A 26038-nucleotide genomic window follows, 5' to 3' on the forward strand; every position below is an offset into this window, starting at 1 on the left:
AAGGAAGGGTAGGCATTAAAACGTGTTCGTCTACAAAGTTACGTGTTTCGTTAGTGTCGTGAGGGGTGTTTAAGGTGTATTGTGGAAATGAGGGTAAGGTGATAGCTAAAAATTCTTTTGTATTAGTGTGATTTGGGTGATTTATATATTCACGGGCTGTTCCTGGTTTTGCTGGGAAAGGATGGTTGGGGAACTTTCTTTTAAAAGTGCGGTAAGCTCTATTAGTGCTGAGTGAAGATTCAGTAGATGTGGATGATGGTGCTAATGATTCGGTATAAATTGAAGAGGGTGTAGGGGTAGGAGGGTTGGATGAATTTATTGTGGATGAAATTTGGTTTATGGTGGGGGTGTCAAGGTGGTAGGGTTGTTGTTGTAATGTAATAAAATTATCTAGTTCTGGGGAGATTTGGGGGGTATCTGGAGAATTGGATGATCGGTCTGAATGATATGAAGAATAGGTTGGAGTGACTTGGGAAGCATAAGAGGGTGTAGAATTGGTGGGGACAGGGTTATTTGGTAGCATTGGTTGAAAAGGGGGTTGGGAAAAAATTGAGGGTTTGGTGTGAAAATTATTGGATGGAGATGGTTCAGAGTCGGCAAATTCATCGGGGGTTTCAATATTCGGGTTATCGAGTTGTGAGGTGGAGTATAAAACTGAGATGTGTGAATTAGTATCGGAATTCATGCCTGATGTTACATTACTGGTTGGGAAATCGGGTGGTGGGAAAGCAAAAAGTGGTATTATTGTAATTGGAGTAGTGAGGTTGGTTGGATGGGAATTTGAACGGTGTAGGGATCCAAGTTGTCGGCTCATCGTGGGCTAAATAAATTATTATTTTGAGACTGAAAAGTGGTGGTATGGGGTTGTTCTATAATTTGTTCATATGTATTTTCATCTTGTGAGTGGTGTGTCATTATATGTTGGATGGGACTTTGTGATATGGTTTGTCTAAAATTTGGATTATGTGTTATTGCTAAGTTTCGAAAATTACGTGGGACTAGGGATAATGGATGGTTATGTGGTAGGGGTGGTAACTGTGGTGCTGTTGGCGTTGTGTCTACATTGTTATGTTCTTCGTCGTATGTGTTCTGTCTTGTTGCTATTTTTGAGTTGTATTCTTTTATTTGTGCATCTAAAAGAATTTTGTTTATTGATATAGAAAAAATTCCAAAAAATCCTGCAAATAGTATGCGTGCTACACTTGCTTGTCTATTGACTTGTGTGTGTATAGCGCATGTGTTATAGATTCCTTTTAAGAGTGAAAAAAGAAATCCAATAAAGTTTAACATTGCGTATAAAATAGTCAATTTTTCTAAGATGTAGTAGGGCCATCCTAGAAAATCAAGAATTTCATTCTTGAGTGTAACAAAGCTAAAAATATTGATAGGTGATATATCTTGGGGGCGGTATTTTTCACCGTTTAGATATATATAATCTTTAATGTCTTTAAAATATCCGCTATAGTCTTGCGTATAGATGTCTGCAAATCCTGCGGTTTCGGCAAGTTTGCGTAAGTTTTGGTCAATTGATTGTCTTTGTATTGTGTCCATTTGTGTTAATAATTCTTGGAATTGTTGTGTTCTAATGTGATGTTGAATATCTGATTTTGAGTATATTCCTATTGATTGTAAGTCTATATTTGGGTTTCGAGCGATAGCGCGAATGCTTTCTGGTGAAAATTTTTTGAGTGATTGCATTAATGTGGGATATGGGGTGAGAAGGTAATATTTATCTTCATCAGGGTTTAGTTGTACTACATTGTGGCTATTTTCTGATCCACATGGGACTGCGGTATCCCAGAAATAGGTTCTTCTTGAAAGTGTGTCAACGAAATGTACTTTATTCTTATAAAAGATAGGGATTCTTTTATAGCATCGTTTGTCTTCAAAAACGTATAGTGGTGATACTTTTTTGGTACAAGTATAAAACCATAAAATGTTTCCTTCGTAGTCTAAAAAATTTGATCTAATTCCTGATAGTAAATATCCTGCGTAGGGTATTTTAATACTGCTAGTGCAAGTGATTGTAATATTTGTGTTCTTTCTAATTCGCATAGTTGGTGTAGTGTTTCTAATTCGGAGAGTGACATTTCTTGAAAAATTCGGCTAATCGTGTAGTCTAGTTTCATATCTAAGTGAATATCATAGTGGATATTACCGAAATATGTACTATTCATTAGTGATAGTTCTTGTAAACGTGTACTTTGATCGTCTTGGGGCTTTAAATGTCCACCAGGTTGACCTGTATTTTTTTGAAAATGAACTGGTATGTATGATGTTCCTTCGTTTAGAGGATGACCTGTTGCATATGGGTCGATTTTTACTTTTCCAGTGGTCATGTCGAATCCTTTTTCGTATTCAACTAATATCTCGGAGTATTGTGTTTTGTGAAGTGGATTTCTGTATTTACATGCAAGTTCCGTTTCTTGATATATTTGAAAACGTGTCAATTCATTTTCTATATTGTCTATGTTTCTAAAATTAGAACTTAGTTTTCGTGATGGATGGACTTGTTCATATGGAATTGATTGTATAAAATATTTTTCGTGAAATTTTATCATACGAGCGTGTATTTTTGCTACTTGAAATGTTGTACATGTGTCTTCGGGGAACCAAACAAATGTTGCTTGTGTTCGTGTTGCAGGGTCACAATAGCCTTGATCGTTTTTACAAGGTAATCGAATTCCTTGATAGATCATTGTGTTGTCTGATAAATCGCGTGTGAGTTGTATTTTTTCGAGTTGTATTTTCCAATCAAAAAACATGATTTCTTGATATCCTTTATTTTTTGTGTCTGCTTTGCAGTTTGATGGGTCATTTATACCAATGTGTGGTATCCAGTGTTTATCGTGTATATCATAAGTTAATCTTCCGTGTGCGCCGTTGTATGGGTATTTTTCATCTAATTTTACATGTCCTTGATATCTTTCAAGTTCTGCTTGATGTACAGAATCTGCAAAAACTTGGAAAAAAACTAGTTTTCTATCTGTGTTTTTATTTCTTGTGATATTTAGTCTGAGTAACTCGTTTTTACAATCTTCGGGATTGAGATGTAAAAGTCGTTCTATATTACTCTGGTAGAATGATTCATGGTCAAGTCGGTTTTTATTTCCATTTGAAACTTGTGAACAATGTACTTTCTTTTCAGAAAATGTTGCTGTGAATTTATATCCTATAACTGTTGTTGCTCGGGCTTTTGAGTAAAGTGTTGCGATTACATTTGTAGTTTCTATGGCTTGTGGTTCTGTTTCGCATTGTGATACTTGATTTATTGCATATTTGTTTAGTGTTTTTTGTTCGTTTTCTTCACAATCGTAATGTGTTACTAATGAATCTTGGGGTCCTGTGCGGGGGGAAAGGTTTATGTTTTCATTTGAGGTTATTAGAAAAAGGAGTTGGAGAAAAATTAAAATTTTTAGAATATACATGTGTATGACAATCCTGAGTATGGGTTATAAAATGTGATGTAACCAATTGTCTTTTTGGTATATCTGTCGTATTTGTATATTACTTCAGTTGTTATAAATGGTGGTGGTAGGGATTGAGCTGTTATATTTGGTGGATTTAATGGATAGGGATGTTGAGTAATGTTGTTTAATTTAACCGTGATTTCAAATTTTAATTGTAGACTATTTTGTTGGAGTATTTGGATGTTATGAGCACGAATGTCTTCGTGAATGTCTTGTCTATACTGTAGTCTGTTTAGTGCCCAATTGTGGAGTCGGTTACTTTCTAGGTGTTGTCCAAATAATGGTGGAGGTGCTGTGAATGTATTCCAGTCTAGTCTTAAAGGAATATTTGTTGATGATTGTTCTCGATATCTAGCGTCGAGGTTATTTGGGAAATTTAAGTTAAAAGGTGGTGGTGAAATCTGGCTTATTGATGGTGTTGATGGTAGTGATAATGTTTCTGGTAGTGATGAGGATGTTGTTGTATCCGTAGAAATATCTATTGGATCATTGACTAAATTTAGTTCACCTTGTGTGAATGAATGTGTTGTCCAATATGGTAGTCGTGATGCTTGGTTTGGTGGATTGAAGGGATTTTCACGTATTTGTTCAGATGTTGGTGTTGAACCTAAGTAATCTGAGGGTAGGCTTGAGGTGCTACGTTGTGAAAGAAGCGTAGGGGTTTCTGGTAATATACCAATGGGGTTTTCAGGTGTATTTTGTGACGGGGATTGAGGTATATCAAAATGAACTCGGGGAGTTTGAAAATTTCTGTTTCGTCGAGGATGTATAATTTGTCTATTTATTTCGACTGTATTTTGGTTTTGACTAGGATTTCTTATTCTACTTAATTCTTGTGGTAGTGTTGGGTATAAGTTATATGTTGGTTCGCTTAGAGGTGCTTGTCGTTGAACTGGTTCTAGTGGTTCTGATAAGCGAGCGTTCAGGTATATGGGTTATCTTGAAAAGAAATTCGTGTAGATGTTTGGGGGTTTTGGGTAGTTGAAGGTGTTGTTGGGTTATCTTGGGATGATGTCGGTGAAGACTGACTATGTGATTGTTGGGTAGCAATTTTTGATAGCTTTTTTGGTCTATTCTTTTAGTGAAAAAGTTTATGTTTATTATAGTATTCTTCTAAAAAAAAAAATTAGGAGAATTGTTGCTAGGGCGAATGTGATGATTGCTTTTTTTATACATCTGCATATTGTCAAGATGAGGGATGATAGAAATGTTATAAAAATTACAAATAGTAAAAAAATATCGGTTCTACTAAAAATGGTTCGGATCATTTAGATAAGTTTTGTGAATCGTACCTGTGGATATAGTCAATAGCTTTTGAAAGTTGGAGAAATAGTTCAAATAGGGAATAGAAAATTAAAAAAATATTGCAAAAAATGATTAAGATTATTACAAAAGATTCAAAGATATCAAAAAGAAATATTATAAAAGTTTTAAGTATCGTAAAAAATTGTTTGAGGTTTGTGATAATTATAGTGACTGATTGAGAGAAGAGCATTTACGAAATGACTTCTTGATCGAATATTTTTTGTTGTTTGGGGCAATTTTCAAGTGTGGTCGGATTATTTATTGGTTTTTTGACAAGTGGGTTGAGTTTTGTGAAAAATTGTTGGGGGCAGTTTTTATGGTGATCGGGAGGTCCTCTTTGTCTTTATTTTCATTTGTCAAATGATCTGGGGTATTTTTGAGATTTTTATACCTTAGGTTAATTAAAATGGTCGTTCTTTTACTTTAGGCTAATTTAACATATTTGTTTGGGGGGTATTTGAGGGCTGAGTTGGGGAAATATTGTTGATCTTTGGTTTATTAGATAAGGGAGGGTTATGATATTATGGTGATATTTATTTTAATTGTCAAGTTGGAGTGGTTTGCTTATTTTTGACCTGGAGGTCGTAAAGTTATAGTTATAGATATACCTGGAGTTTAATATCGTTCGTCTAGTTGGTTTGTGTTAGAGTTAGAGAAGGTGACGGATTGGATGAATCCTATAGGCTAATTATGAACTAGAATCGCTGCGTGTTTGTCAGCATGTTATTTTGAAAAATGAAAATTCAAAATGTTTCAAAGGTCTAAGATTGTGAAATACAAAATTAAAGTTGTTTTTGAAATTCGACTTTCTTTAATATTTCAGATTGTGGGATGAATAATTTATAATTTTTACGTGGTTGATTTCTAAGTCGTGAAGACTCTCTATGTTCTGATTTGTCGATTTGTTCTTGGGGTATTATTTGTTCTGTCATTTTTCTATTTTTTCTTTCTTTTTGAGATGTATTTTGATCTAGATTTTTTGTATTGTTTTTTGTGGTGGTTGATTTTGTTATTTGGTTTTTGAGGTGAAAATCTTTTTGTTCCTTTGTTGTATTTTCCGTATGTGGGTTATTTTGAATAACTTTTAAACCTGTAAAAAAATATAATTGAGTTAGTTCGCGGAGTGCGTATTCTTTTGGATAATAAGGTAATAGGTTATTTCGGTGTTGAACGATTTCTTTTTTGTCTGAGTCGGTGATTTTATATGTGACATCAGTGGGTTTTGCAATTATTTGGTATGGTCCTTTACGAAGGGGTTGTAATTTTTTAGAAATTCCTTTTTGAGTATGAAAATTGGGTGTTAAAACAAATGTTCCAATTTTTAAATCGGAGGCTGGTGTAAAGCGTGAATTTATTTGTTCATTAATGTTTTGCCTCTGTAACAACTTTTTTGTTACTTTTTGGTAAATTTCAGTGTGTTTTTTATCTCTGTTTAAAATCCATTCGGTGTGTGTACCGGAGGCTAATTTAAGAATTTGTGGGTGATGAAAATGATCTTCATCGTGTGTATGTAAAGGTAGGTTATAACAAATTGAGTCTTTATTTGGTTGACAATAACCTTGTGCGTTTTTATGAGAGTTTGCTGTAAACATTATTGGTTTGCGTGGCTTTTGGTTAAAAACCATTTCATATGGTGACATTCCTAGAGTTGTCGTGATTTGTGAATTATATACTAGGGGAAATAATTTTACATCTGCTGACCATTCAGTATATCTTGTATCATTTCCATTGATGATACATCTAAGATATTCTTGTAGTGAACGGTTCATACCTTCGACTAAGCCGTTTGTCCAAGGTGCGTGAGATGTACGTGGTTTGTGTTTGATGTTGTATAGATGACATAGTGTGATAATTTCATTATTTATGAATTCTGTACCGTTATCTGTAACTAAAATTTCTGGTAGTCCGAATTTAGCTATCCAGTGATCATAGAGTGTTGTGTAAGCGTAATAAGCGTTACAATGTGGTACTGGGTTAAGTGCTACATAATGTGTAAATGCGTCAACAGTTACCATAATGTAGGAGTTTCCTTCGGATGAGGGTGAAATTGGTCCTTTTGTATCAAAGGAGATACGGTGGTTAAAGTACAAACTTTGTCCTTTAAAATCTTGTTTTTGTGCTATTTGTTTTTGATTTGGGTAAGGTTTTATTTAGTTGGCATACTATACAGTCATTGCATAGTACTTTTATCCAAATTGGTGCATTTGGGAAATAAAAGTTTTGTATAAAATTTGAATATGTTTTCTCTGATCCAGAGTGTCCTTTAATATTTTGTGTATGTGAAATATTAAAAGCTATGAAAATCATACTTAAAGGGAGACAGGGAACTGTAGATTCATTTAATTTGTTTTCTAGAAGGTCTGTGTTTTCGTTAATTGTTGTATTATTAAATTTTCGAAAATATCGGAGGAGTGTTTTATTTCCTAAAAATGTGGTATCTGCTTTTACGGGTTTAGTTTTATATTTGTGCCATGATTTTAGTTGTCTAATTACTGGGTCAAGATTTTGATATTGTTTCAAAGTATTAATTGTAATTTTACCTGTTGGGGGGAGAAAAATGTTTGCAATTTCTAATTTAGATAAAGGAATTGTATCAAGTGGGTCATGGAGGTCAAATACTTGATTTATTGTGTATTTTGAATCGTTTGTTTGTGGTCCTGATAAATTTATTTTATCAGTTAGGTTTTCTTTTTCAATTAATGGAAAAAGGTCTTTTTTATGCGAGTGTTGTTTTACTCTTTTTTGTTGGGTGTTATTTTTTATCCATTGTGAGTATGGAATTGGTTTAAAAGTTGATGTTCCAAGTAGATCAACTTTGTAGTGGTTATTTTGACAATCTAAATAAAGTGGAAAGTGTTGTAGATTGTTTATCTGTGATTGTTCAACGTCAGTTTTTACTGCATATTCTAGTCGGGGTGATGTTTCGTTTTTTGCAAGGTAGAATTTTGTATTTTTGGGTATTTCTACTGTAGTTTTACGTGTTAGTAATTCAGGTGGTGTATTTCGACTTAATGTGTCTGGTAATGCAAGATTTTTTCCTGCTGTCCAAACTATATGTAAGTTTGGAAATTTCATTAGAATTAATTGAAATCTGTAAACTCGGTGATTTGGGTTGGATTTTTGTGTGAAGAGAAAAATTATTGGTTTGTGATCTGTGAATAGAACTGTTGGATGTTTTGATCCAAGTATCAGAAATTCATATTCTGTAAGTGTATAGATTATGGCTGTACATTCTCTCATTAGGGTTGAGAGTCTTAGCTCTGCTTGAGTGAATAAACGAGAATTTGCTGATATAAGGTTCATTTTGTTTGTACCATTATGTGATTGTAATAACGCTGCGCCGATGCCAAAGTTCGAAGCATCGCACATTGCGTAGAATGGTTGATTTGGATCTGGAATTGTATTCGAAATTTGTTCAGTTAGAAGTTTTTTAATTTCTTCAAATCGTGCTTGATGTTCTGTATTCCATTCAAAATTATTTTGTTGTCTAAGTATATTATAGAATGGTCTTAGATATAATTGCATTTTATAAACATAATTGCTTAAAAAGTTTAGCATACCAAGGAATTCTTGGATTTTTTTTTTATTTGTCGGTGGTTGGAGTTTCTGAATAGCGTCAATGCGTGATTTTAATGGAGTGATTGTTTTTCTTTCTATGTTATGTCCTAAGAATTTTACTCGTGTTAAAAAGAAGTGTGATTTATCAGGGGCGGCCTTCAGATTTTCGTTCTGAAGTATTTGGTGATATTGTTCTAAAACATTGAACATTTCTTCTTTAGTCTGTGATTGCATAAAAACATCGTCTAAATAGGTGATTGCGTTTTTCTTGAGTATTAGTGGTCGAAAAATTTTGCTCATAAAAGCTGAAAATGCTGCTGGTCCTATGGATATTCCATAGAATAAGCGGTTGAATTCATACTGTTGGTTTCCAATAACAAATTGTGTTAAATGTCGCGATTGTTCATCTAATGGCATTTGATTGTATGCACTATTCATATCTGCGGTTGTAAAGTATTTTCCGTTTATTTTTGTTAAAATAACTTGTATTGGTTCAATAGGCCAATTACACTTTGATTCATCTATGAGTGAGTTGAGGTATCTAGCGTCGAGAACGATTTTTAATGATTCTCCTTTGGCTAGAATGATAACAGGGTTGATAAATGTGTTACATTTTGGTTGTTCTTCTTTATTTACTGGTGATATAATGTTGTATTGTTCTAAAATGTCGAGTAATCTGTTCACTTTACCGTGTAAGTGAATTGGTACTTTACTTGCTCTTTGTTTTTGAAAACTGCGTCTGGTTTTAATGGGAGATGTAGTGATGAGCTGATTTTGCCAACATCAAATTTGGATGTTGCATAGACTGATGAATATTTGATTAGCTGTTTGGCTAATTTATCAAATTCGTCTTGTGTTATTTGTGAATGTTGGAAGTTAAACATTGTTAAAAATTTCTGTTGATTCTCTGCGTAGTTACTTATGTTGAATGTAGGTTTGAAATATGGGGTTTTTGTGAAATAATCCGTATTTCTTTTTTCGTTACTTATTATATTATTTATGGATAATTCTTCATTAAGAATTGTGGATTGACAAATATCTAATAATTGGAGTATATTATTTACGCGATATTCTTTTTCGTGTATTGGTGATATCGTAGCGTTGATTTCGCAATAGCCTAAAAGTCCTAAAGGTAATGTTACTTGATAGGGTGTATTGTTGTATACATGTAGAGATATAATATCTGAATTCGAGTTTTTCGAATATTTTATGGATGAGATTGTGATTTTGAAAAATTTATGGATAGGTTTGAATTCAAAATCTGACATATAGAGTTGTTGTTTGTTTTGTTTTTTATCATATTGGTGAACTTGTTTTATTGAAAAATTATATATGTTTCCTGATAGTGGTTTCAGGTGTTTTCTTTGTTGGTTATATATTGGATAAAATTTTGAAAAGAATGGTGGTTGTTTGTTTAATCTTTGGAAAAATGTTAGGGATGTGTCTTTTGTTTTTGTGTATTTATCTTTGATTAGTATTTTACTGTTTAATATGTTGATTGTTGGTATATATTTAGAGATAAATGGTATTCCTATGATATTGTGTTTAATATCAGTGATATGAAATATTTGTTTAAAAGGTTTACTTAAAATTTTATTCTGCTCCATTGTTCTTGTGGGGAGAAGAAATAATTGCATTTTTCCATAGTTTACCAATGTTGATCCTTGTGCTGTTGCTAGTTTACTGGAGGTTTCAAGAGGTGTTAGTTTTGGGTGTAAGGTTTTTTACTCATTCCATGTGGGAATGTTTATTGTATTTGATTCTGCTCCTGAATCAATTAAAAAATCAATTTCAAGATCTGGTGGTTGAAATTCTTTGCTTCTTGGACTTTCTAAAAGAAATGGTATTGTCCAAATTTTTTCTTTGGGTTGTTCTTTTTGTATGTTTTGATAGATGTGATTTGTATTTAAGCATTTTGTTTTGTCATTTTCATTGGATTTATTTGTAGTGTTAATTTCGTTTGTTTCTTGTGTTGTTTGTGTAGAATGGATGGGTTCAATATAATAATTGTGAAGGAGTTCTAATTGATTTTCATATATATGTGATGAAAAAGGTTGTTCATATATAATAGGTTCGTAATCATTTTCAACTGCTATCATATTTATGGAGATAGTGTTTTCTGTATCACTTTCTGATTCTGATGATTCACAGTTTATTTGATTCAGTTGTAGTTCGTTATTTCCTGTGTCATCAATACCTGGAGGGTCTGATGTTGTTTCTGGATTTGATTGTACTTGATTTATATTTCTTTGATGTTTAGGTGTACTACTTCTGTGGCGATTGTTAGAATTATCATAATGGTTATTATTCCTGTGTGGTGATTGGGAATAATTTCTATAACGATTATTATAACTTGAATGTCGATTTTGTGAATTATTTCGTGATCTGTTTTGATAATTATTGTTTGGTCTGTTGTAGTTTGATCTATTATATGAGTTATTCTTTGATCGATTGTTCGGGTAATTCTGGTTTCGGTTGTTTGAATAACTTCTATTCCGATTATTGGAGTAGTTTCTATTTCTATTGTATGATGAATTTCGTGATTGATTGTTTGGATAGTAATTATTTCTTGATTGGGAATTAGATCTAGAAACAAATCGTGTTGTATTTGAATTTGATCTGGAGTAGTTATTTCTACTATTTGGTCTATTGTAGTGATTTTGTGACGAATTTTGTGTATTTCTTCGTTCTGGCGATCTTCCTCTATAAGTTGAGTTATGTGGTGATTGATTTCTCGTGTAGTTGGTATTGCTCGGTAGTGGTTTTCCTGAACTGTTGTTGCTGTATACATTTTTGTTTGGTAGATTTTGATCTTTCTTCATGTATTGATAGAATGATTTATTTGGTTCTTTATATTTTTGAGGTTTATTTTGATTGTCTTGCTGTTTTTGTCTACATTCAGAAATACTATGTCCGTATCGTCGTCAATAATTACACCATTTTTTGAAAGATGGTTTGCCTTTAAAGTTTGGGTGTTTTTCGTAAATATTGAGTATTTCAGTGATTTTTTCAACGAGGTCTGTATCTGATTCCTGTATATTGTTGATACTTGTGGTATTTGTTTCGATTCGGTTAACATATTGTAATTTCAGATTTTCTGTTTCTTCGAGTTTCATTGTGATTTCTGCTTGTTCTAGTTTGTCTACTAGTTTTCGAAAATCTAAATCGGGTTCTGGAATTGAAGAAGGATGGGATGCTCTCTTTTTTATTGCTATTTTTCTTAATTGCGGTGTTAAGGTCATCATTAGGATTTCTGTCATCTTTGTGTTTTTATAGTCATGTGTATTTAATGAATATGCTTTTCGAACTAGTGTTTCGATGCGTACTGCTAATTGCTTGATGATTTCATTTGGTAATCTGCGAATTTCATTACATAAAACTCTTTGTTGTTGTTTGTTTCTTTCGGAGTCAAACATTTTTGAAAATTCTTGTGTAAACCTTTTCCAATTTGATTTTATTTCTAGAGGCAATACTGAAAACCATTTTTGGGCTGCGCCGTCTAAAGTTGTTTGTATCAACGCTGTGCGTCGATGTATCCATTTTTGATGTAGTCGCGTATTAATTGGTTCAGGTCCTATATTTAAAATCAAATTTGCTGTTACTGCATTTAAATAGTCTTCTACAGAATATTCAGGGTCTGTTCCTGTGAATACCATTAAAGGTTTATTTGATGTTATTGATGATCCACCCATAAGGTATGGATTCATTGTCATTTGTAATGATTCTGCTGCATTTGGCATTTGAGAAAAATTTGAAAGTTGATTTCTTGTTATTTCGTGTTGTTGAAGATAATATGGGAGTGGTATTTCATTTTGCATTTGCGTCGGTTGATACGAGTGTGTGATCATTGGGTTTTGTTGCTGAATTGGTTGAAAATATTGTGTATTAATTGGGTTTTGTTGCTGAATTGGTTGTTGATTTTGTGTATCTATCGGTTGTGGAGAAAAAGTTCTATGATTTGTATGTGGTTTCTGTACTCCTTGTCCACGATATTCTTGATTATATGGTGCAAATATATCTGGTTGTAAAAAATCATCATCTGAGGATAAGTAATCCATTTGATAAGATGTTTGTTTTTTATTTTTATTTTGTTGAAAAATTGGATAGTTTCCACTACGATCCTGTGAAGGATGTAAATTTGTTTGAAAATTTACTGAATTAGTTTGTGCCATTGGGTTATCCCAATTTCGAGATCTTGTGTAATTATTAAAATTTTTTCGTGGGGGATAATTTGTTTTTGATGGATGTGTGTAATTATAATTATGTTCTGCAAAATTGTTTCTAGTGAACGTTTTACGTGTTTTTGACGGTATTGTCATGGGTCTGTATGTTTGATAATCCATGTGTGAATATTTTGGGGCAACCGAAGGTTTAACGGTTGATTGTAAGGTTACCTGTGTTTGTGAAGGGTTTCTATTTCTTGGTGTTGTTAAATTTGGACGTATCGGTGAAATACTTTGTTGTGTAGTTGTTTTGTGTACGATTTCTTCATTTATGAAGTGTGATGGTGTCTGGATATCTTGTTGGGTGAGATTTCTAGTTCCATTGAGGTTTTCATTGTGTATGACTGTGGAGTTTAAACTATTATTTTGCATATCAGGTAAAAATGTATTATAGTTTAATGGTGTTGCATCAATGGTTAATGGTATTACTCTTACATAATCTCTTACATAAGATATCGTACTTATTGCTTGACTTGAGATTGATTGTGGGAAGTTTATGAATGCGGGATGAGACCATTCGGGGTCCCAAACATAGTCTGACTGTTCTGTGATGGCAGTATCATCGTTTGAGTTTTGAGGTCTAAAATTTTTTCTTGCTTGTGAAATTAAATCTAGATTATGTGTGAAATAATCTATTATAAACCATGCCAAGATTTTTTGTAAGTCATGTTTTGTATGTTGTGAAACATCATCTTTAGTGAAATTTTCTTTAATTATATTTAGAAAACTAGAGAGTAGTGTGATTTCATGTCGTACTCTTATATGTTTAGATGTTTCTGTCGGTGAGACATTTGAGATTGGGATTTCGTTTTCTAATATCGAGATATAACTATATATTATTGCAAAAACTTCATTGGTGAATATGGAGTTTGCTCTTTGTGAGTTATGATATTGTATGCTTTTTATATATTCTGAGAATACTTTTGAGAATTCTAAATCAAGGTCGTCTGTTTGAATTACATATTTGCTGTGATTCTGGTTTGGTGAGCTGAATTCTATGGAGTAGATTCCGTATTGTTGTGTTAAGTTGCATATATCTTTCAAATAGTGATCGATAATTTGTCTTTTGATTTTTACATCTGGGAACTCTGTTTTACATGGACTGATTCCGGGTTCAAACAAATTTAAGAGTAAATTTTTGCAAAATATATGCTGTCCTCTATCAGTGGTTGCATCTACGATAAAGGGGAAGATATCATCATCATCTGTACTTTCTTCACCTGGGGTGTGTGTTGAGCTCATTTTTTCGTTTGATGACTGTTAATATGTAACTATCGATGTGTCTAATTGGTTGATTCCAATTGTATAAGTGTACTGGTTTGTGTTTATATTGTTTTTTTATTCTTCTTTTTCCTCTTTTTGATGAATTTGAAGTTGTTTCTGAGTCGGAAAAATATAATTGATCGTGAATGGGGCAATTTTTATCTATAGATTCTTTTAATTTATAAAGTTCGTCTAAACTGCTGGTTTCTGATTCTGAAAATGCGTTTCGGTTTTTTGAAAATCTTTTTCGTGTTATTTGTCTTTGTTTGGTTATTATTTTTCTTTTTAGTGTTTGTCGTTTTGTTCTAATGTATCCAACTGTTTGTGTATGAGGTGTGATTACAAGATCGTATTTTTTGTTATCTATTTCACAATTGTGTAAAACGATTGTTTGTTTATTTCCTAGGTTTTTAAATGACATAAGGTTTAGGATGACGGATGCAAAAGGTTGTTAAATTTTTTCTATTTTCTTAGACTGTTAGTCCTTACGATTTTTTGGTTAGCCTAACCTGGGTCTATTTGTTCAGGGTTGGGGAGAAAAGTATATCGATTCCGAAGAATGATTTTATACTTTCTCGTGGCTAGTATAAGCTAAGGTGTTAACTTACTTAATCTTACTTAAGGGTAGTGATTGTGGTCAGGGTTGGAGAATAGTAAATCGATCCACAAGGTTCAGGTATAATTAGAACGCAATTAGTTCATTAGATACTATTTTAAACTTACTAAGTCTAAGATTTATCCTGGGTCTGGTAAGAGGGGGGATCAAGTGAAGGATGAATAACCGAAGTTCTTCACTGTTGATCCTAATTTGAATGATTAGTTTTATTCAAAAATTTCTGTTAGTCCTGGGTTTTTAGAAAGGGTTGGATAGTGAATCGACGTTTGAGGTCGTTAGACACTAGCTAAGTGGGTGGGGGAGAACAAAATTGTTCTTTTTGATCCAAGGATAGGCCTTGATGATCAAGTTTTAAATTTAATTAAATAGAAAATGATTTAAGATCCAAGGATGAGCCTTGATGATCTGATTTTAAATTTAAGTGAATTTAAGTTTAAAATGATTTAAATTTGTGTAGAGAAAAGATTTAGTGTTTTTATGATATTAGTGAGCTTATGAATGCTGTTATGTTTAGGTGATGAAGCTGGAACAACAGGATGATTTATGATTACTAACCATTTATTGTCATGCTACTAATTTTTATTTTGATTTTTCAATAAATATTTTTCAAACATGTTTTGTATATTACTGCAGAATTTAGGAAAACAAGCTGAGATCTCTTTATCAATCGTTATTGTATATTAATAATTTTGTTTAGCGCCTGAAATGATTTTGAAGATTGGCTTCAAGATTTTATGTTTGCAAATGAAAATCTAAATTCATTGCTAGTAGTATTCTAAATACAAAAGTTTGTGTTGGCTTTTGCCGAACTATCATATAACTATATGGTAAGTTTACCTTTGTCGTATGTCGTCTCTGGTTCGAGGTCTTCTTGCAATTCCGGGTAGTTCTCTTATCGTTCGGAATATTGGCTTTGATCTATTGAGTCGTAGATTCATTTAATTTGTATTCTAGAAGGTCTGTGTTTTCGTTAATTGTTGTATTATTAAATTTTCGAAAATATCGGAGGAGTGTTTTATTTCCTAAAATTGTGGTATCTGCTTTTACGGGTTTAGTTTTATATTTGTGCCATGATTTTAGTTGTCTAATTACTGGGTCAAGATTTTGATATTGTTTCAAAGTATTAATTGTAATTTTATCTGTTGGGGGGAGAAAAATGTTTGCAATTTCTAATTTAGATAAAGGAATTGTATCAAGTGGGTCATGGAGGTCAAATACTTGATTTATTGTGTATTTTGAATCGTTTGTTTGTGGTCCTGATAAATTTATTTTATCAGTTAGGTTTTCTTTTTCAATTAATGGAAAAAGGTTTTTTTTATGCGAGTGTTGTTTTACTCTTTTTTGTTGGGTGTTATTTTTTATCCATTGTGAGTATGGAATTGGTTTAAAAGTTGATGTTCCAAGTAGATCAACTTTGTAGTGGTTATTTTGACAATCTAAATAAAGTGGAAAGTGTTGTAGATTGTTTATCTGTGATTGTTCAACGTCAGTTTTTACTGCATATTATTTGCATTCTAGTCGGGGTGATGTTTCGTTTTTTGCAAGGTAGAATTTTGTATTTTTGGGTATTTCTACTGTAGTTTTACGTGTTAGTAATTCAGGTGGTGTATTTCGACTTAATGTGTCTGGTAATGCAAGATTTTTTCCTGCTGTCCAAACTATATGTAAGTTTGGAAATTTCATTAGAATTAATTGAAATCTGTAAACTCGGTGATTTGGGTTGGATTTTTGTGTGAAGAGAAAAATTATTGGTTTGTGATCTGTGAATAGAACTGTTGGATGTTTTGATCCAAGTATCAGAAATTCATATTCTGTAAGTGTATAGATTATGGCTGTACATTCTCTCATTAGGGTTGAGAGTCTTAGCTCTGCTTGAGTGAATAAACGAGAATTTGCTGATATAAGGTTCATTTTGTTTGTACCATTATGTGATTGTAATAACGCTGCGCCGATGCCAAAGTTCGAAGCATCGCACATTGCGTAGAATGGTTGATTTGGATCTGGAATTGTATTCGAAATTTGTTCAGTTAGAAGTTTTTTAATTTCTTCAAATCGTGCTTGATGTTCTGTATTCCATTCAAAATTGTTTTGTTGTCTAAGTATATTATAGAATGGTCTTAGATATAATTGCATTTTATAAACATAATTGCTTAAAAAGTTTAGCATTCCAAGGAATTCTTGGATTTTTTTTTATTTGTCGGTGGTTGGAGTTTCTGAATAGCGTCAATGCGTGATTTTAATGGAGTGATTGTTTTTCTTTCTATGTTATGTCCTAAGAATTTTACTCGTGTTAAAAAGAAGTGTGATTTATCAGGGGCGGCCTTCAGATTTTCGTTCTGAAGTATTTGGTGATATTGTTCTAAAACATTGAACATTTCTTCTTTAGTCTGTGATTGCATAAAAACATCGTCTAAATAGGTGATTGCGTTTTTCTTGAGTATTAGTGGTCGAAAAATTTTGCTCATAAAAGCTGAAAATGCTGCTGGTCCTATGGATATTCCATAGAATAAGCGGTTGAATTCATACTGTTGGTTTCCAATAACAAATTGTGTTAAATGTCGCGATTGTTCATCTAATGGCATTTGATTGTATGCACTATTCATATCTGCGGTTGTAAAGTATTTTCCGTTTATTTTTGTTAAAATAACTTGTATTGGTTCAATAGGCCAATTACACTTTGATTCATCTATGAGTGAGTTGAGGTATCTAGCGTCGAGAACGATTTTTAATGATTCTCCTTTGGCTAGAATGATAACAGGGTTGATAAATGTGTTACCTTTTGGTTGTTCTTCTTTATTTACTGGTGATATAATGTTGTATTGTTCTAAAATGTCGAGTAATCTGTTCACTTTATCGTGTAAGTAAATTGGTACTTTACTTGCTCTTTGTTTTTTGAAAACTGCGTCTGGTTTTAATGGGAGATGTAGTGATGAGCTGATTTTGCCAACATCAAATTTGGATGTTGCATAGACTGATGAATATTTGATTAGCTGTTTGGCTAATTTATCAAATTCGTCTTGTGTTATTTGTGAATGTTGGAAGTTAAACATTGTTAAAAATTTCTGTTGATTCTCTGCGTAGTTACTTATGTTGAATGTAGGTTTGAAATATGGGGTTTTTGTGAAATAATCCGTATTTCTTTTTTCGTTACTTATTATATTATTTATGGATAATTCTTCATTAAGAATTGTGGATTGACAAATATCTAATAATTGGAGTATATTATTTACGCGATATTCTTTTTCGTGTATTGGTGATATCGTAGCGTTGATTTCGCAATAGCCTAAAAGTCCTAAAGGTAATGTTACTTGATAGGGTGTATTGTTGTATACATGTAGAGATATAATATCTGAATTCGAGTTTTTCGAATATTTTATGGATGAGATTGTGATTTTGAAAAATTTATGGATAGGTTTGAATTCAAAATCTGACATATAGAGTTGTTGTTTGTTTTGTTTTTTATCATATTGGTGAACTTGTTTTATTGAAAAATTATATATGTTTCCTGATAGTGGTTTCAGGTGTTTTCTTTGTTGGTTATATATTGGATAAAATTTTGAAAAGAATGGTGGTTGTTTGTTTAATCTTTGGGAAAATGTTAGGGATGTGTCTTTTGTTTTTGTGTATTTATCTTTGATTAGTATTTTACTGTTTAATATGTTGATTGTTGGTATATATTTAGAGATAAATGGTATTCCTATGATATTGTGTTTAATATCAGTGATATGAAATATTTGTTTAAAAGGTTTATTTAAAATTTTATTCTGCTCCATTGTTCTTGTGGGGAGAAGAAATAATTGCATTTTTCCATAGTTTACCAATGTTGATCCTTGTGCTGTTGCTAGTTTACTGGAGGTTTCAAGAGGTGTTAGTTTTGGGTGTAAGGTTTTTATTTCATTCCATGTGGGAATGTTTATTATATTTGATTCTGCTCCTGAATCAATTAAAAAATCAATTTCAAGATCTGGTGGTTGAAATTCTTTGCTTCTTGGACTTTCTAAAAGTAATGGTATTGTCCAAATTTTTTCTTTGGGTTGTTCTTTTTGTATGTTTTGATAGATGCGATTTGTATTTAAGCATTTTGTTTTGTCATTTTCATTGGATTTATTTGTAGTGTTAATTTCGTTTGTTTCTTGTGTTGTTTGTGTAGAATGGATGGGTTCAATATAATAATTGTGAAGGAGTTCTAATTGATTTTCATATATATGTGATGAAAAAGGTTGTTCATATATAATAGGTTCGTAATCATTTTCAACTGCTATCATAATTATGGAGATAGTGTTTTCTGTATCACTTTCTGATTCTGATGATTCACAGTTTATTTGATTCAGTTGTAGTTCGTTATTTCCTGTGTCATCAATACCTGGAGGGTCTGATGTTGTTTCTGGATTTGATTGTACTTGATTTATATTTCTTTGATGTTTAGGTGTACTACTTCTGTGGCGATTGTTAGAATTATCATAATGGTTATTATTCCTGTGTGGTGATTGGGAATAATTTCTATAACGATTATTATAACTTGAATGTCAATTTTGTGAATTATTTCGTGATCTGTTTTGATAATTATTGTTTGGTCTGTTGTAGTTTGATCTATTATATGAGTTATTCCTTGATCGATTGTTCGGGTAATTCTGGTTTCGGTTGTTTGAATAACTTCTATTCCGATTATTGGAGTAGTTTCTATTTCTATTGTATGATGAATTTCGTGATTGATTGTTTGGATAGTAATTATTTCTTGATTGGGAATTAGATCTAGAAACAAATTGTGTTGTATTTGAATTTGATCTGGAGTAGTAATTTCTACTATTTGGTCTATTGTAGTGATTTTGTGACGAATTTTGTGTATTTCTTCGTTCTGGCGATCTTCCTCTATAAGTTGAGTTATGTGGTGATTGATTTCTCGTGTAGTTGGTATTGCTCGGTAGTGGTTTTCCTGAACTGTTGTTGCTGTATACATTTTTGTTTGGTAGATTTTGATCTTTCTTCATGTATTGATAGAATGATTTATTTGGTTCTTTATATTTTTGAGGTTTATTTTGATTGTCTTGCTGTTTTTGTCTACATTCAGAAATACTATGTCCGTATCGTCGGCAATAATTACACCATTTTTTGAAAGATGGTTTGCCTTTAAAGTTTGGGTGTTTTTCGTAAATATTGAGTATTTCAGTGATTTTTTCAACGAGGTCTGTATCTGATTCCTGTATATTGTTGATACTTGTGGTATTTGTTTCGATTCGGTTAACATATTGTAATTTCAGATTTTCTGTTTCTTCGAGTTTCATTGTGATTTCTGCTTGTTCTAGTTTGTCTACTAGTTTTCGAAAATCTAAATCGGGTTCTCGAATTGAAGAAGGATGGGATGCTCTCTTTTTTATTGCTATTTTTCTTAATTGCGGTGTTAAGGTCATCATTAGGATTTCTGTCATCTTTGTGTTTTTATAGTCATGTGTATTTAATGAATATGCTTTTGTGTAAACCTTTTCCAATTTGATTTTATTTCTAGAGGCAATACTGCAAACCATTTTTGGGCTGCGCCGTCTAAAGTTGTTTGTATCAACGCTGTGCGTCGATGTATCCAGTTTTGATGTAGTGGCGTATTAATTGGTTAAGGTCCTATATTTAAAATCAAATTTGCTGTTACTGCATTTAAATAGTCTTCTACAGAATATTCAGGGTCTGTTCCTGTGAATACCATTAAAGGATTATTTGATGTTATTGATGATCCACCCATAAGGTATGGATTCATTGTCATTTGTAATGATTCTGCTGCATTTGGCATTTGAGAAAAATTTGAAAGTTGATTTCTTGTTATTTCGTGTTGTTGAAGATAATATGGGAGTGGTATTTCATTTTGCATTTGCGTCGGTTGATACGAGTGTGTGATCATTGGGTTTTGTTGCTGAATTGGTTGAAAATATTGTGTATTAATTGGGTTTTGTTGCTGAATTGGTTGTTGATTTTGTGTATCTATCGGTTGTGGAGAAAAAGTTCTATGATTTGTATGTGGTTTCTGTACTCCTTGTCCACGATATTCTTGATTATATGGTGCAAATATATCTGGTTGTAAAAAATCATCATCTGAGGATAAGTAATCCATTTGATAAGATGTTTGTTTTTTATTTTTATTTTGTTGAAAAAATGGATAGTTTTCACTACGATCCTGTGAAGGATGTAAATTTGTTTGAAAATTTACTGAATTAGTTTGTGCCATTGGGTTATCCCAATTTCGAGATCTTGTGTAATTATTAAAATTTTTTCGTGGGGGATAATTTGTTTTTGGTGGATGTGTGTAATTATAATTATGTTCTGCAAAATTGTTTCTAGTGAACGTTTTACGTGTTTTTGACGGTATTGTCATGGGTCTGTATGTTTGATAATCCTTGTGTGAATATTTTGGGGCAACCGAAGGTTTAACGGTTGATTGTAAGGTTACCTGTGTTTGTGAAGGGTTTGTATTTCTTGGTGTTGTTAAATTTGGACGTATCGGTGAAATACTTTGTTGTGTAGTTGTTGTGTGTACGATTTCTTCATTTATGAAGTGTGATGGTGTCTGGATACCTTGTTGGGTGAGATTTCTAGTTCCATTGAGGTTTTCATTGTGTATGACTGTGGAGTTTAAACTATTATTTTGCATATCAGGTAAAAATGTATTATAGTTTAATGGTGTTGCATCAATGGTTAATGGTATTACTCTTACATAATCTCTTACATAAGATATCGTACTTATTGCTTGACTTGAGATTGATTGTGGGAAGTTTATGAATGCGGGATGAGACCATTCGGGGTCCCAAACATAGTCTGACTGTTCTGTGATGGCAGTATCATCGTTTGAGTTTTGAGGTCTAAAATTTTTTCTTGCTTGTGAAATTAAATCTAGATTATGTGTGAAATAATCTATTATAAACCATGCCAAGATTTTTTGTAAGTCATGTTTTGTATGTTGTGAAACATCATCTTTAGTGAAATTTTCTTTAATTATATTTAGAAAACTAGAGAGTAGTGTGATTTCATGTCGTACTCTTATATGTTTAGATGTTTCTGTCGGTGAGACATTTGAGATTGGGATTTCGTTTTCTAATATCGAGATATAACTATATATTATTGCAAAAACTTCATTGGTGAATATGGAGTTTGCTCTTTGTGAGTTATGATATTGTATGCTTTTTATATATTCTGAGAATACTTTTGAGAATTCTAAATCAAGGTCGTCTGTTTGAATTACATATTTGCTGTGATTCTGGTTTGGTGAGCTGAATTCTATGGAGTAGATTCCGTATTGTTGTGTTAAGTTGCATATATCTTTCAAATAGTGATCGATAATTTGTCTTTTGATTTTTACATCTGGGAACTCTGTTTTACATGGACTGATTCCGGGTTCAAACAAATTTAAGAGTAAATTTTTGCAAAATATATGCTGTCCTCTATCAGTGGTTGCATCTACGATAAAGGGGAAGATATCATCATCATCTGTACTTTCTTCACCTGGGGTGTGTGTTGAGCTCATTTTTTCGTTTGATGACTGTTAATATGTAACTATCGATGTGTCTAATTGGTTGATTCCAATTGTATAAGTGTACTGGTTTGTGTTTATATTGTTTTTTTATTCTTCTTTTTCCTCTTTTTGATGAATTTGAAGTTGTTTCTGAGTCGGAAAAATATAATTGATCGTGAATGGGGCAATTTTTATCTATAGATTCTTTTAATTTATAAAGTTCGTCTAAACTGCTGGTTTCTGATTCTGAAAATGCGTTTCGGTTTTTTGAAAATCTTTTTCGTGTTATTTGTCTTTGTTTGGTTATTATTTTTCTTTTTAGTGTTTGTCGTTTTGTTCTAATGTATCCAACTGTTTGTGTATGAGGTGTGATTACAAGATCGTATTTTTTGTTATCTATTTCACAATTGTGTAAAACGATTGTTTGTTTATTTCCTAGGTTTTTAAATGACATAAGGTTTAGGATGACGGATGCAAAAGGTTGTTAAATTTTTTCTATTTTCTTAGACTGTTAGTCCTTACGATTTTTTGGTTAGCCTAACCTGGGTCTATTTGTTCAGGGTTGGGGAGAAAAGTATATCGATTCACAAGAATGATTTTATACTTTCTCGTGGCTAGTATAAGCTAAGGTGTTAACTTACTTAATCTTACTTAAGGGTAGTGATTGTGTTCAGGGTTGGAGAATAGTAAATCGATCCACAAGGTTCAGGTATAATTAGAACGCGATTAGTTCATTAGATACTATTTTAAACTTACTAAGTCTAAGATTTATCCTGGGTCTGGTAAGAGGGGGGATCAAGTGAAGGATGAATAACCGAAGTTCTTCACTGTTGATCCTAATTTGAATGATTAGTTTTATTCAAAAATTTCTGTTAGTCCTGGGTTTTTAGAAAGGGTTGGATAGTGAATCGACGTTTGAGGTCGTTAGACACTAGCTAAGTGGGTGGGGGAGAACAAAATTGTTCTTTTTGATCCAAGGATAGGCCTTGATGATCAAGTTTTAAATTTAATTAAATAGAAAATGATTTAAGATCCAAGGATGAGCCTTGATGATCTGATTTTAAATTTAAGTGAATTTAAGTTTAAAATGATTTAAATTTGTGTAGAGAAAAGATTTAGTGTTTTTATGATATTAGTGAGCTTATGAATGCTGTTATGTTTAGGTGATGAAGCTGGAACAACAGGATGATTTATGATTACTAACCATTTATTGTCATGCTACTAATTTTTATTTTGATTTTTCAATAAATATTTTTCAAACATGTTTTGTATATTACTGCAGAATTTAGGAAAACAAGCTGAGATCTCTTTATCAATCGTTATTGTATATTAATAATTTTGTTTAGCGCCTGAAATGATTTTGAAGATTGGCTTCAAGATTTTATGTTTGCAAATGAAAATCTAAATTCATTGCTAGTAGTATTCTAAATACAAAAGTTTGTGTTGGCTTTTGCCGAACTATCATATAACTATATGGTAAGTTTCTACTTTGTCGTATGTCGTCTCTGGTTCGAGGTCTTCTTGCAATTCCGGGTAGTTCTCTTATCGTTCGGAATATTGGCTTTGATCTATTGAGTCGTAGATACATTTCGATTAAATTATCGTCGTGTAACATTTTAAAAATGTTTTGTCTAAATTCTAATCTATTTTTGGTTAATTCTAAGCTATTAAGGTCTTGTTCGAGACTTATGGTCGCACCAGATGAGTTAGGACCGAAGTGTATAACTCATAGAGTAATTTCGGATAGGGTACACCGTCTGCTCGTCACGCTATCTTATTTTCGGCCGGATAGATTCGTGCAACTTCTTAGTCTAATACCGATCCTAATCTTACTCTTATACTATCTAGTCTCAGGTTGTTTAACTAGTCTCTGCTAGGCTCAATAGATCTAGGGTATACTGGTTTATTGCGGCTGCTGAAGTCTTCTTGGAGAGTCAACTAATTTCTAAGTTAAATTCAAATCTCTCTGGTGCTGAAATTACAAGTAATTTCAGCACTTACAAATAAGTGGGTTGTTAGTTAGATGGATCATGATTGGTTAATATTAAATACTTTACAGTGGTAAAATATCTAATTTATCCAATCATAAAATGTAGTTTAGATCAAGTTCCACAGCCGAAAACAGATTTGTCGCGGAATTTGGTACTATGACAAGAGCAATTTTTGGTACTATGAAACTGTATGATAAGCATTTGTTCCATATTGAGAGGTATCAAAGTCTGTTGAAAAAAACGTACTCATTGAATTTAAAACAAGTTGTTTTAGGTTCAGACTTTCTGCTTGTGAACACAGATTGTTGTCAGATTGTGTTTAACAAGTACCTCAATCGGAAGATTGAAGAGTATGGTTTGGAACTGGAGAACGATGACCCCAAGATACATTTGTGTGACCTCAAAGGGGTTGTGTTTGACCTCAAAGAACATCAAGGTTATTTCTATATTTTTTGAATGTCTTATCAGACCAATGCTGCTAAAAACCAATACGTTATGATCAAGCTATTCTAGATATGTCACCCTAGTACACCAAATTTGATGCATTTCCTGAAAATTAATTTTCGAGAAAGAAATTAAAATAATAAAAATCATAATAATTACCTTTTATATGCATTACGCTTTTATGATATGGAAGTATAAAACCAAGGTTAGAAATAATTTGCATGAAAATTTGAAAACTTTTTCGAACTCCGCAAATTTTTGTCTTTTCTAAGATATTTTCTGTATGGTTACTTCAGAAAGAACCAACTTTTTTTTGCTTGTTCCAAAAAAATCGTAATTGTTGGAGATATTGCTCCTTTCAAAAAAAAAACGTCGTTGGAAATATTTCCTAAATAGATGAAGCATTCATAGTAAAAATTAGTCACTCAAATTAGTCGTTTTGTTTTAATCGTTTTGTTTTAATAACAATTTGACATCACTCGTTTTAAATGAAGTTAACTGAAGATATTGAATCAGTTTTTTCCGAAATAAAGCGGGATGTTTCATCGCAAACAGACCATTTTATAATTCTATTTTAGAACTGTGTCAGAAGAATGTTGACATTACTACATCTAACTGCCGAGACTTGTACGTGTATGAAATGAAAACAGGGAACCGAGATAGGTTAGTACAAAACATCTGATATTAAGTATACCCTGATTTTAAGGAACCCGAAATTATTAATTACAGTCTTCAACAACCCGTCAATGCTCTACCTATAGTAATGATCACCTCCTTTCGAGTGAAAGCGCTATGTTAAAGCGCGTAACAAAAATGCTTGTCTTAGACAATATTGTAATTATAGTTCAATTTTCTAGGGATGTTGAAAGTTGAGAGAATTCAAGTTATTCATCGAAAATGAATAGAGGCTATATAATTAGAAAAAAAACAATAATTAAAAGTTGTATAATTCTCTTCTGTTTTTTCCCGTCTTTGAACTGAATCAGTTTTTAAACCTCATGAAAGTATGTGAACTAAAGTGTGAGATATGATTTAGACCCATCCAAGACGTGAAAATCTACACTCCGTTTGACTTCGACGTCAAATCGTACAACGAATTGCACAAAACACTTCTTCAAACTCTCAACAAAATGTATGGACCCAAAACGGGCTCATCCTCTCGATCTGCAGGCTACAAAAAGTCCACTGCTGGTTTGAGCGCGAGCGGGAAACATAAAAGATCGAATGCGAACAATTTAACCGTCCAAGACTGACAACAACAATGTTACATTTTGAATGAAAAAACGCATTGTTTTCAAATTTCAAAATAATTTTTCCAAAAAACTGGAAATATGCAATAAATCATCACGAACGCCAATCCGGTATAATCTTCCGTGGACGGTTTTCCGGCAAATCTATAGAATTTTTATCTCCGCCTTCAACCCCATTTTTCAATGTATCTGTGGCGTGATTTTAAGTACACGTCCTGTAAGGGGCAGGTTAAAGTTTAGTTTGCAACATAGTATTATTGGCTGTAACATGGCATAATGATTTAAAAGCCAGTTCAGTTAATTTATACTCATGCCGTTGTATTTTGAATTTGAGATAGTTGGTTTTTTGTCTGTGGTTGTATCTCATTCAAGTAGCTATACAATGAAAAATCTTATCATTTAAAAAAATCGATTTAATAAAAATAT

The 26038-nt window shown here is 32.4% G+C and overlaps 3 protein-coding genes across 3 annotated transcripts in view; 1 reads left to right on the forward strand and 2 right to left on the reverse strand.

Annotated features, from left to right (window-relative positions):
* LOC134855592 (uncharacterized) overlaps nucleotides 1–25962 on the forward strand; it is a 30997-nt gene extending 5035 nt beyond the window's left edge. Inside the window, exons 2-4 of the mRNA XM_063872128.1 lie at nucleotides 24193–24354; nucleotides 24941–25025; nucleotides 25399–25962. Of these exons, the coding sequence (XP_063728198.1) occupies nucleotides 24193–24354; nucleotides 24941–25025; nucleotides 25399–25615 (464 nt within the window). The 3' untranslated portion in view covers nucleotides 25616–25962. The remainder of the gene's footprint in view (nucleotides 1–24192; nucleotides 24355–24940; nucleotides 25026–25398) is intronic.
* Nucleotides 1–26038, reverse strand: part of LOC134855194 (dnaJ homolog subfamily C member 10-like) — a 434156-nt gene that overhangs the window by 193227 nt on the left and 214891 nt on the right. The gene's annotated exons all lie outside the window — the stretch shown is intronic.
* The window catches only part of LOC134855193 (dnaJ homolog subfamily B member 9-like), a 427207-nt gene that overhangs the window by 186271 nt on the left and 214898 nt on the right, over nucleotides 1–26038 (reverse strand). The window lies entirely within an intron of this gene.

This window comes from Symsagittifera roscoffensis, chromosome 10, assembly GCF_963678635.1.
Source record: "Symsagittifera roscoffensis chromosome 10, txSymRosc1.1, whole genome shotgun sequence".
In the NCBI taxonomy this organism is placed as follows: Eukaryota; Metazoa; Xenacoelomorpha; order Acoela; family Convolutidae; genus Symsagittifera; species Symsagittifera roscoffensis.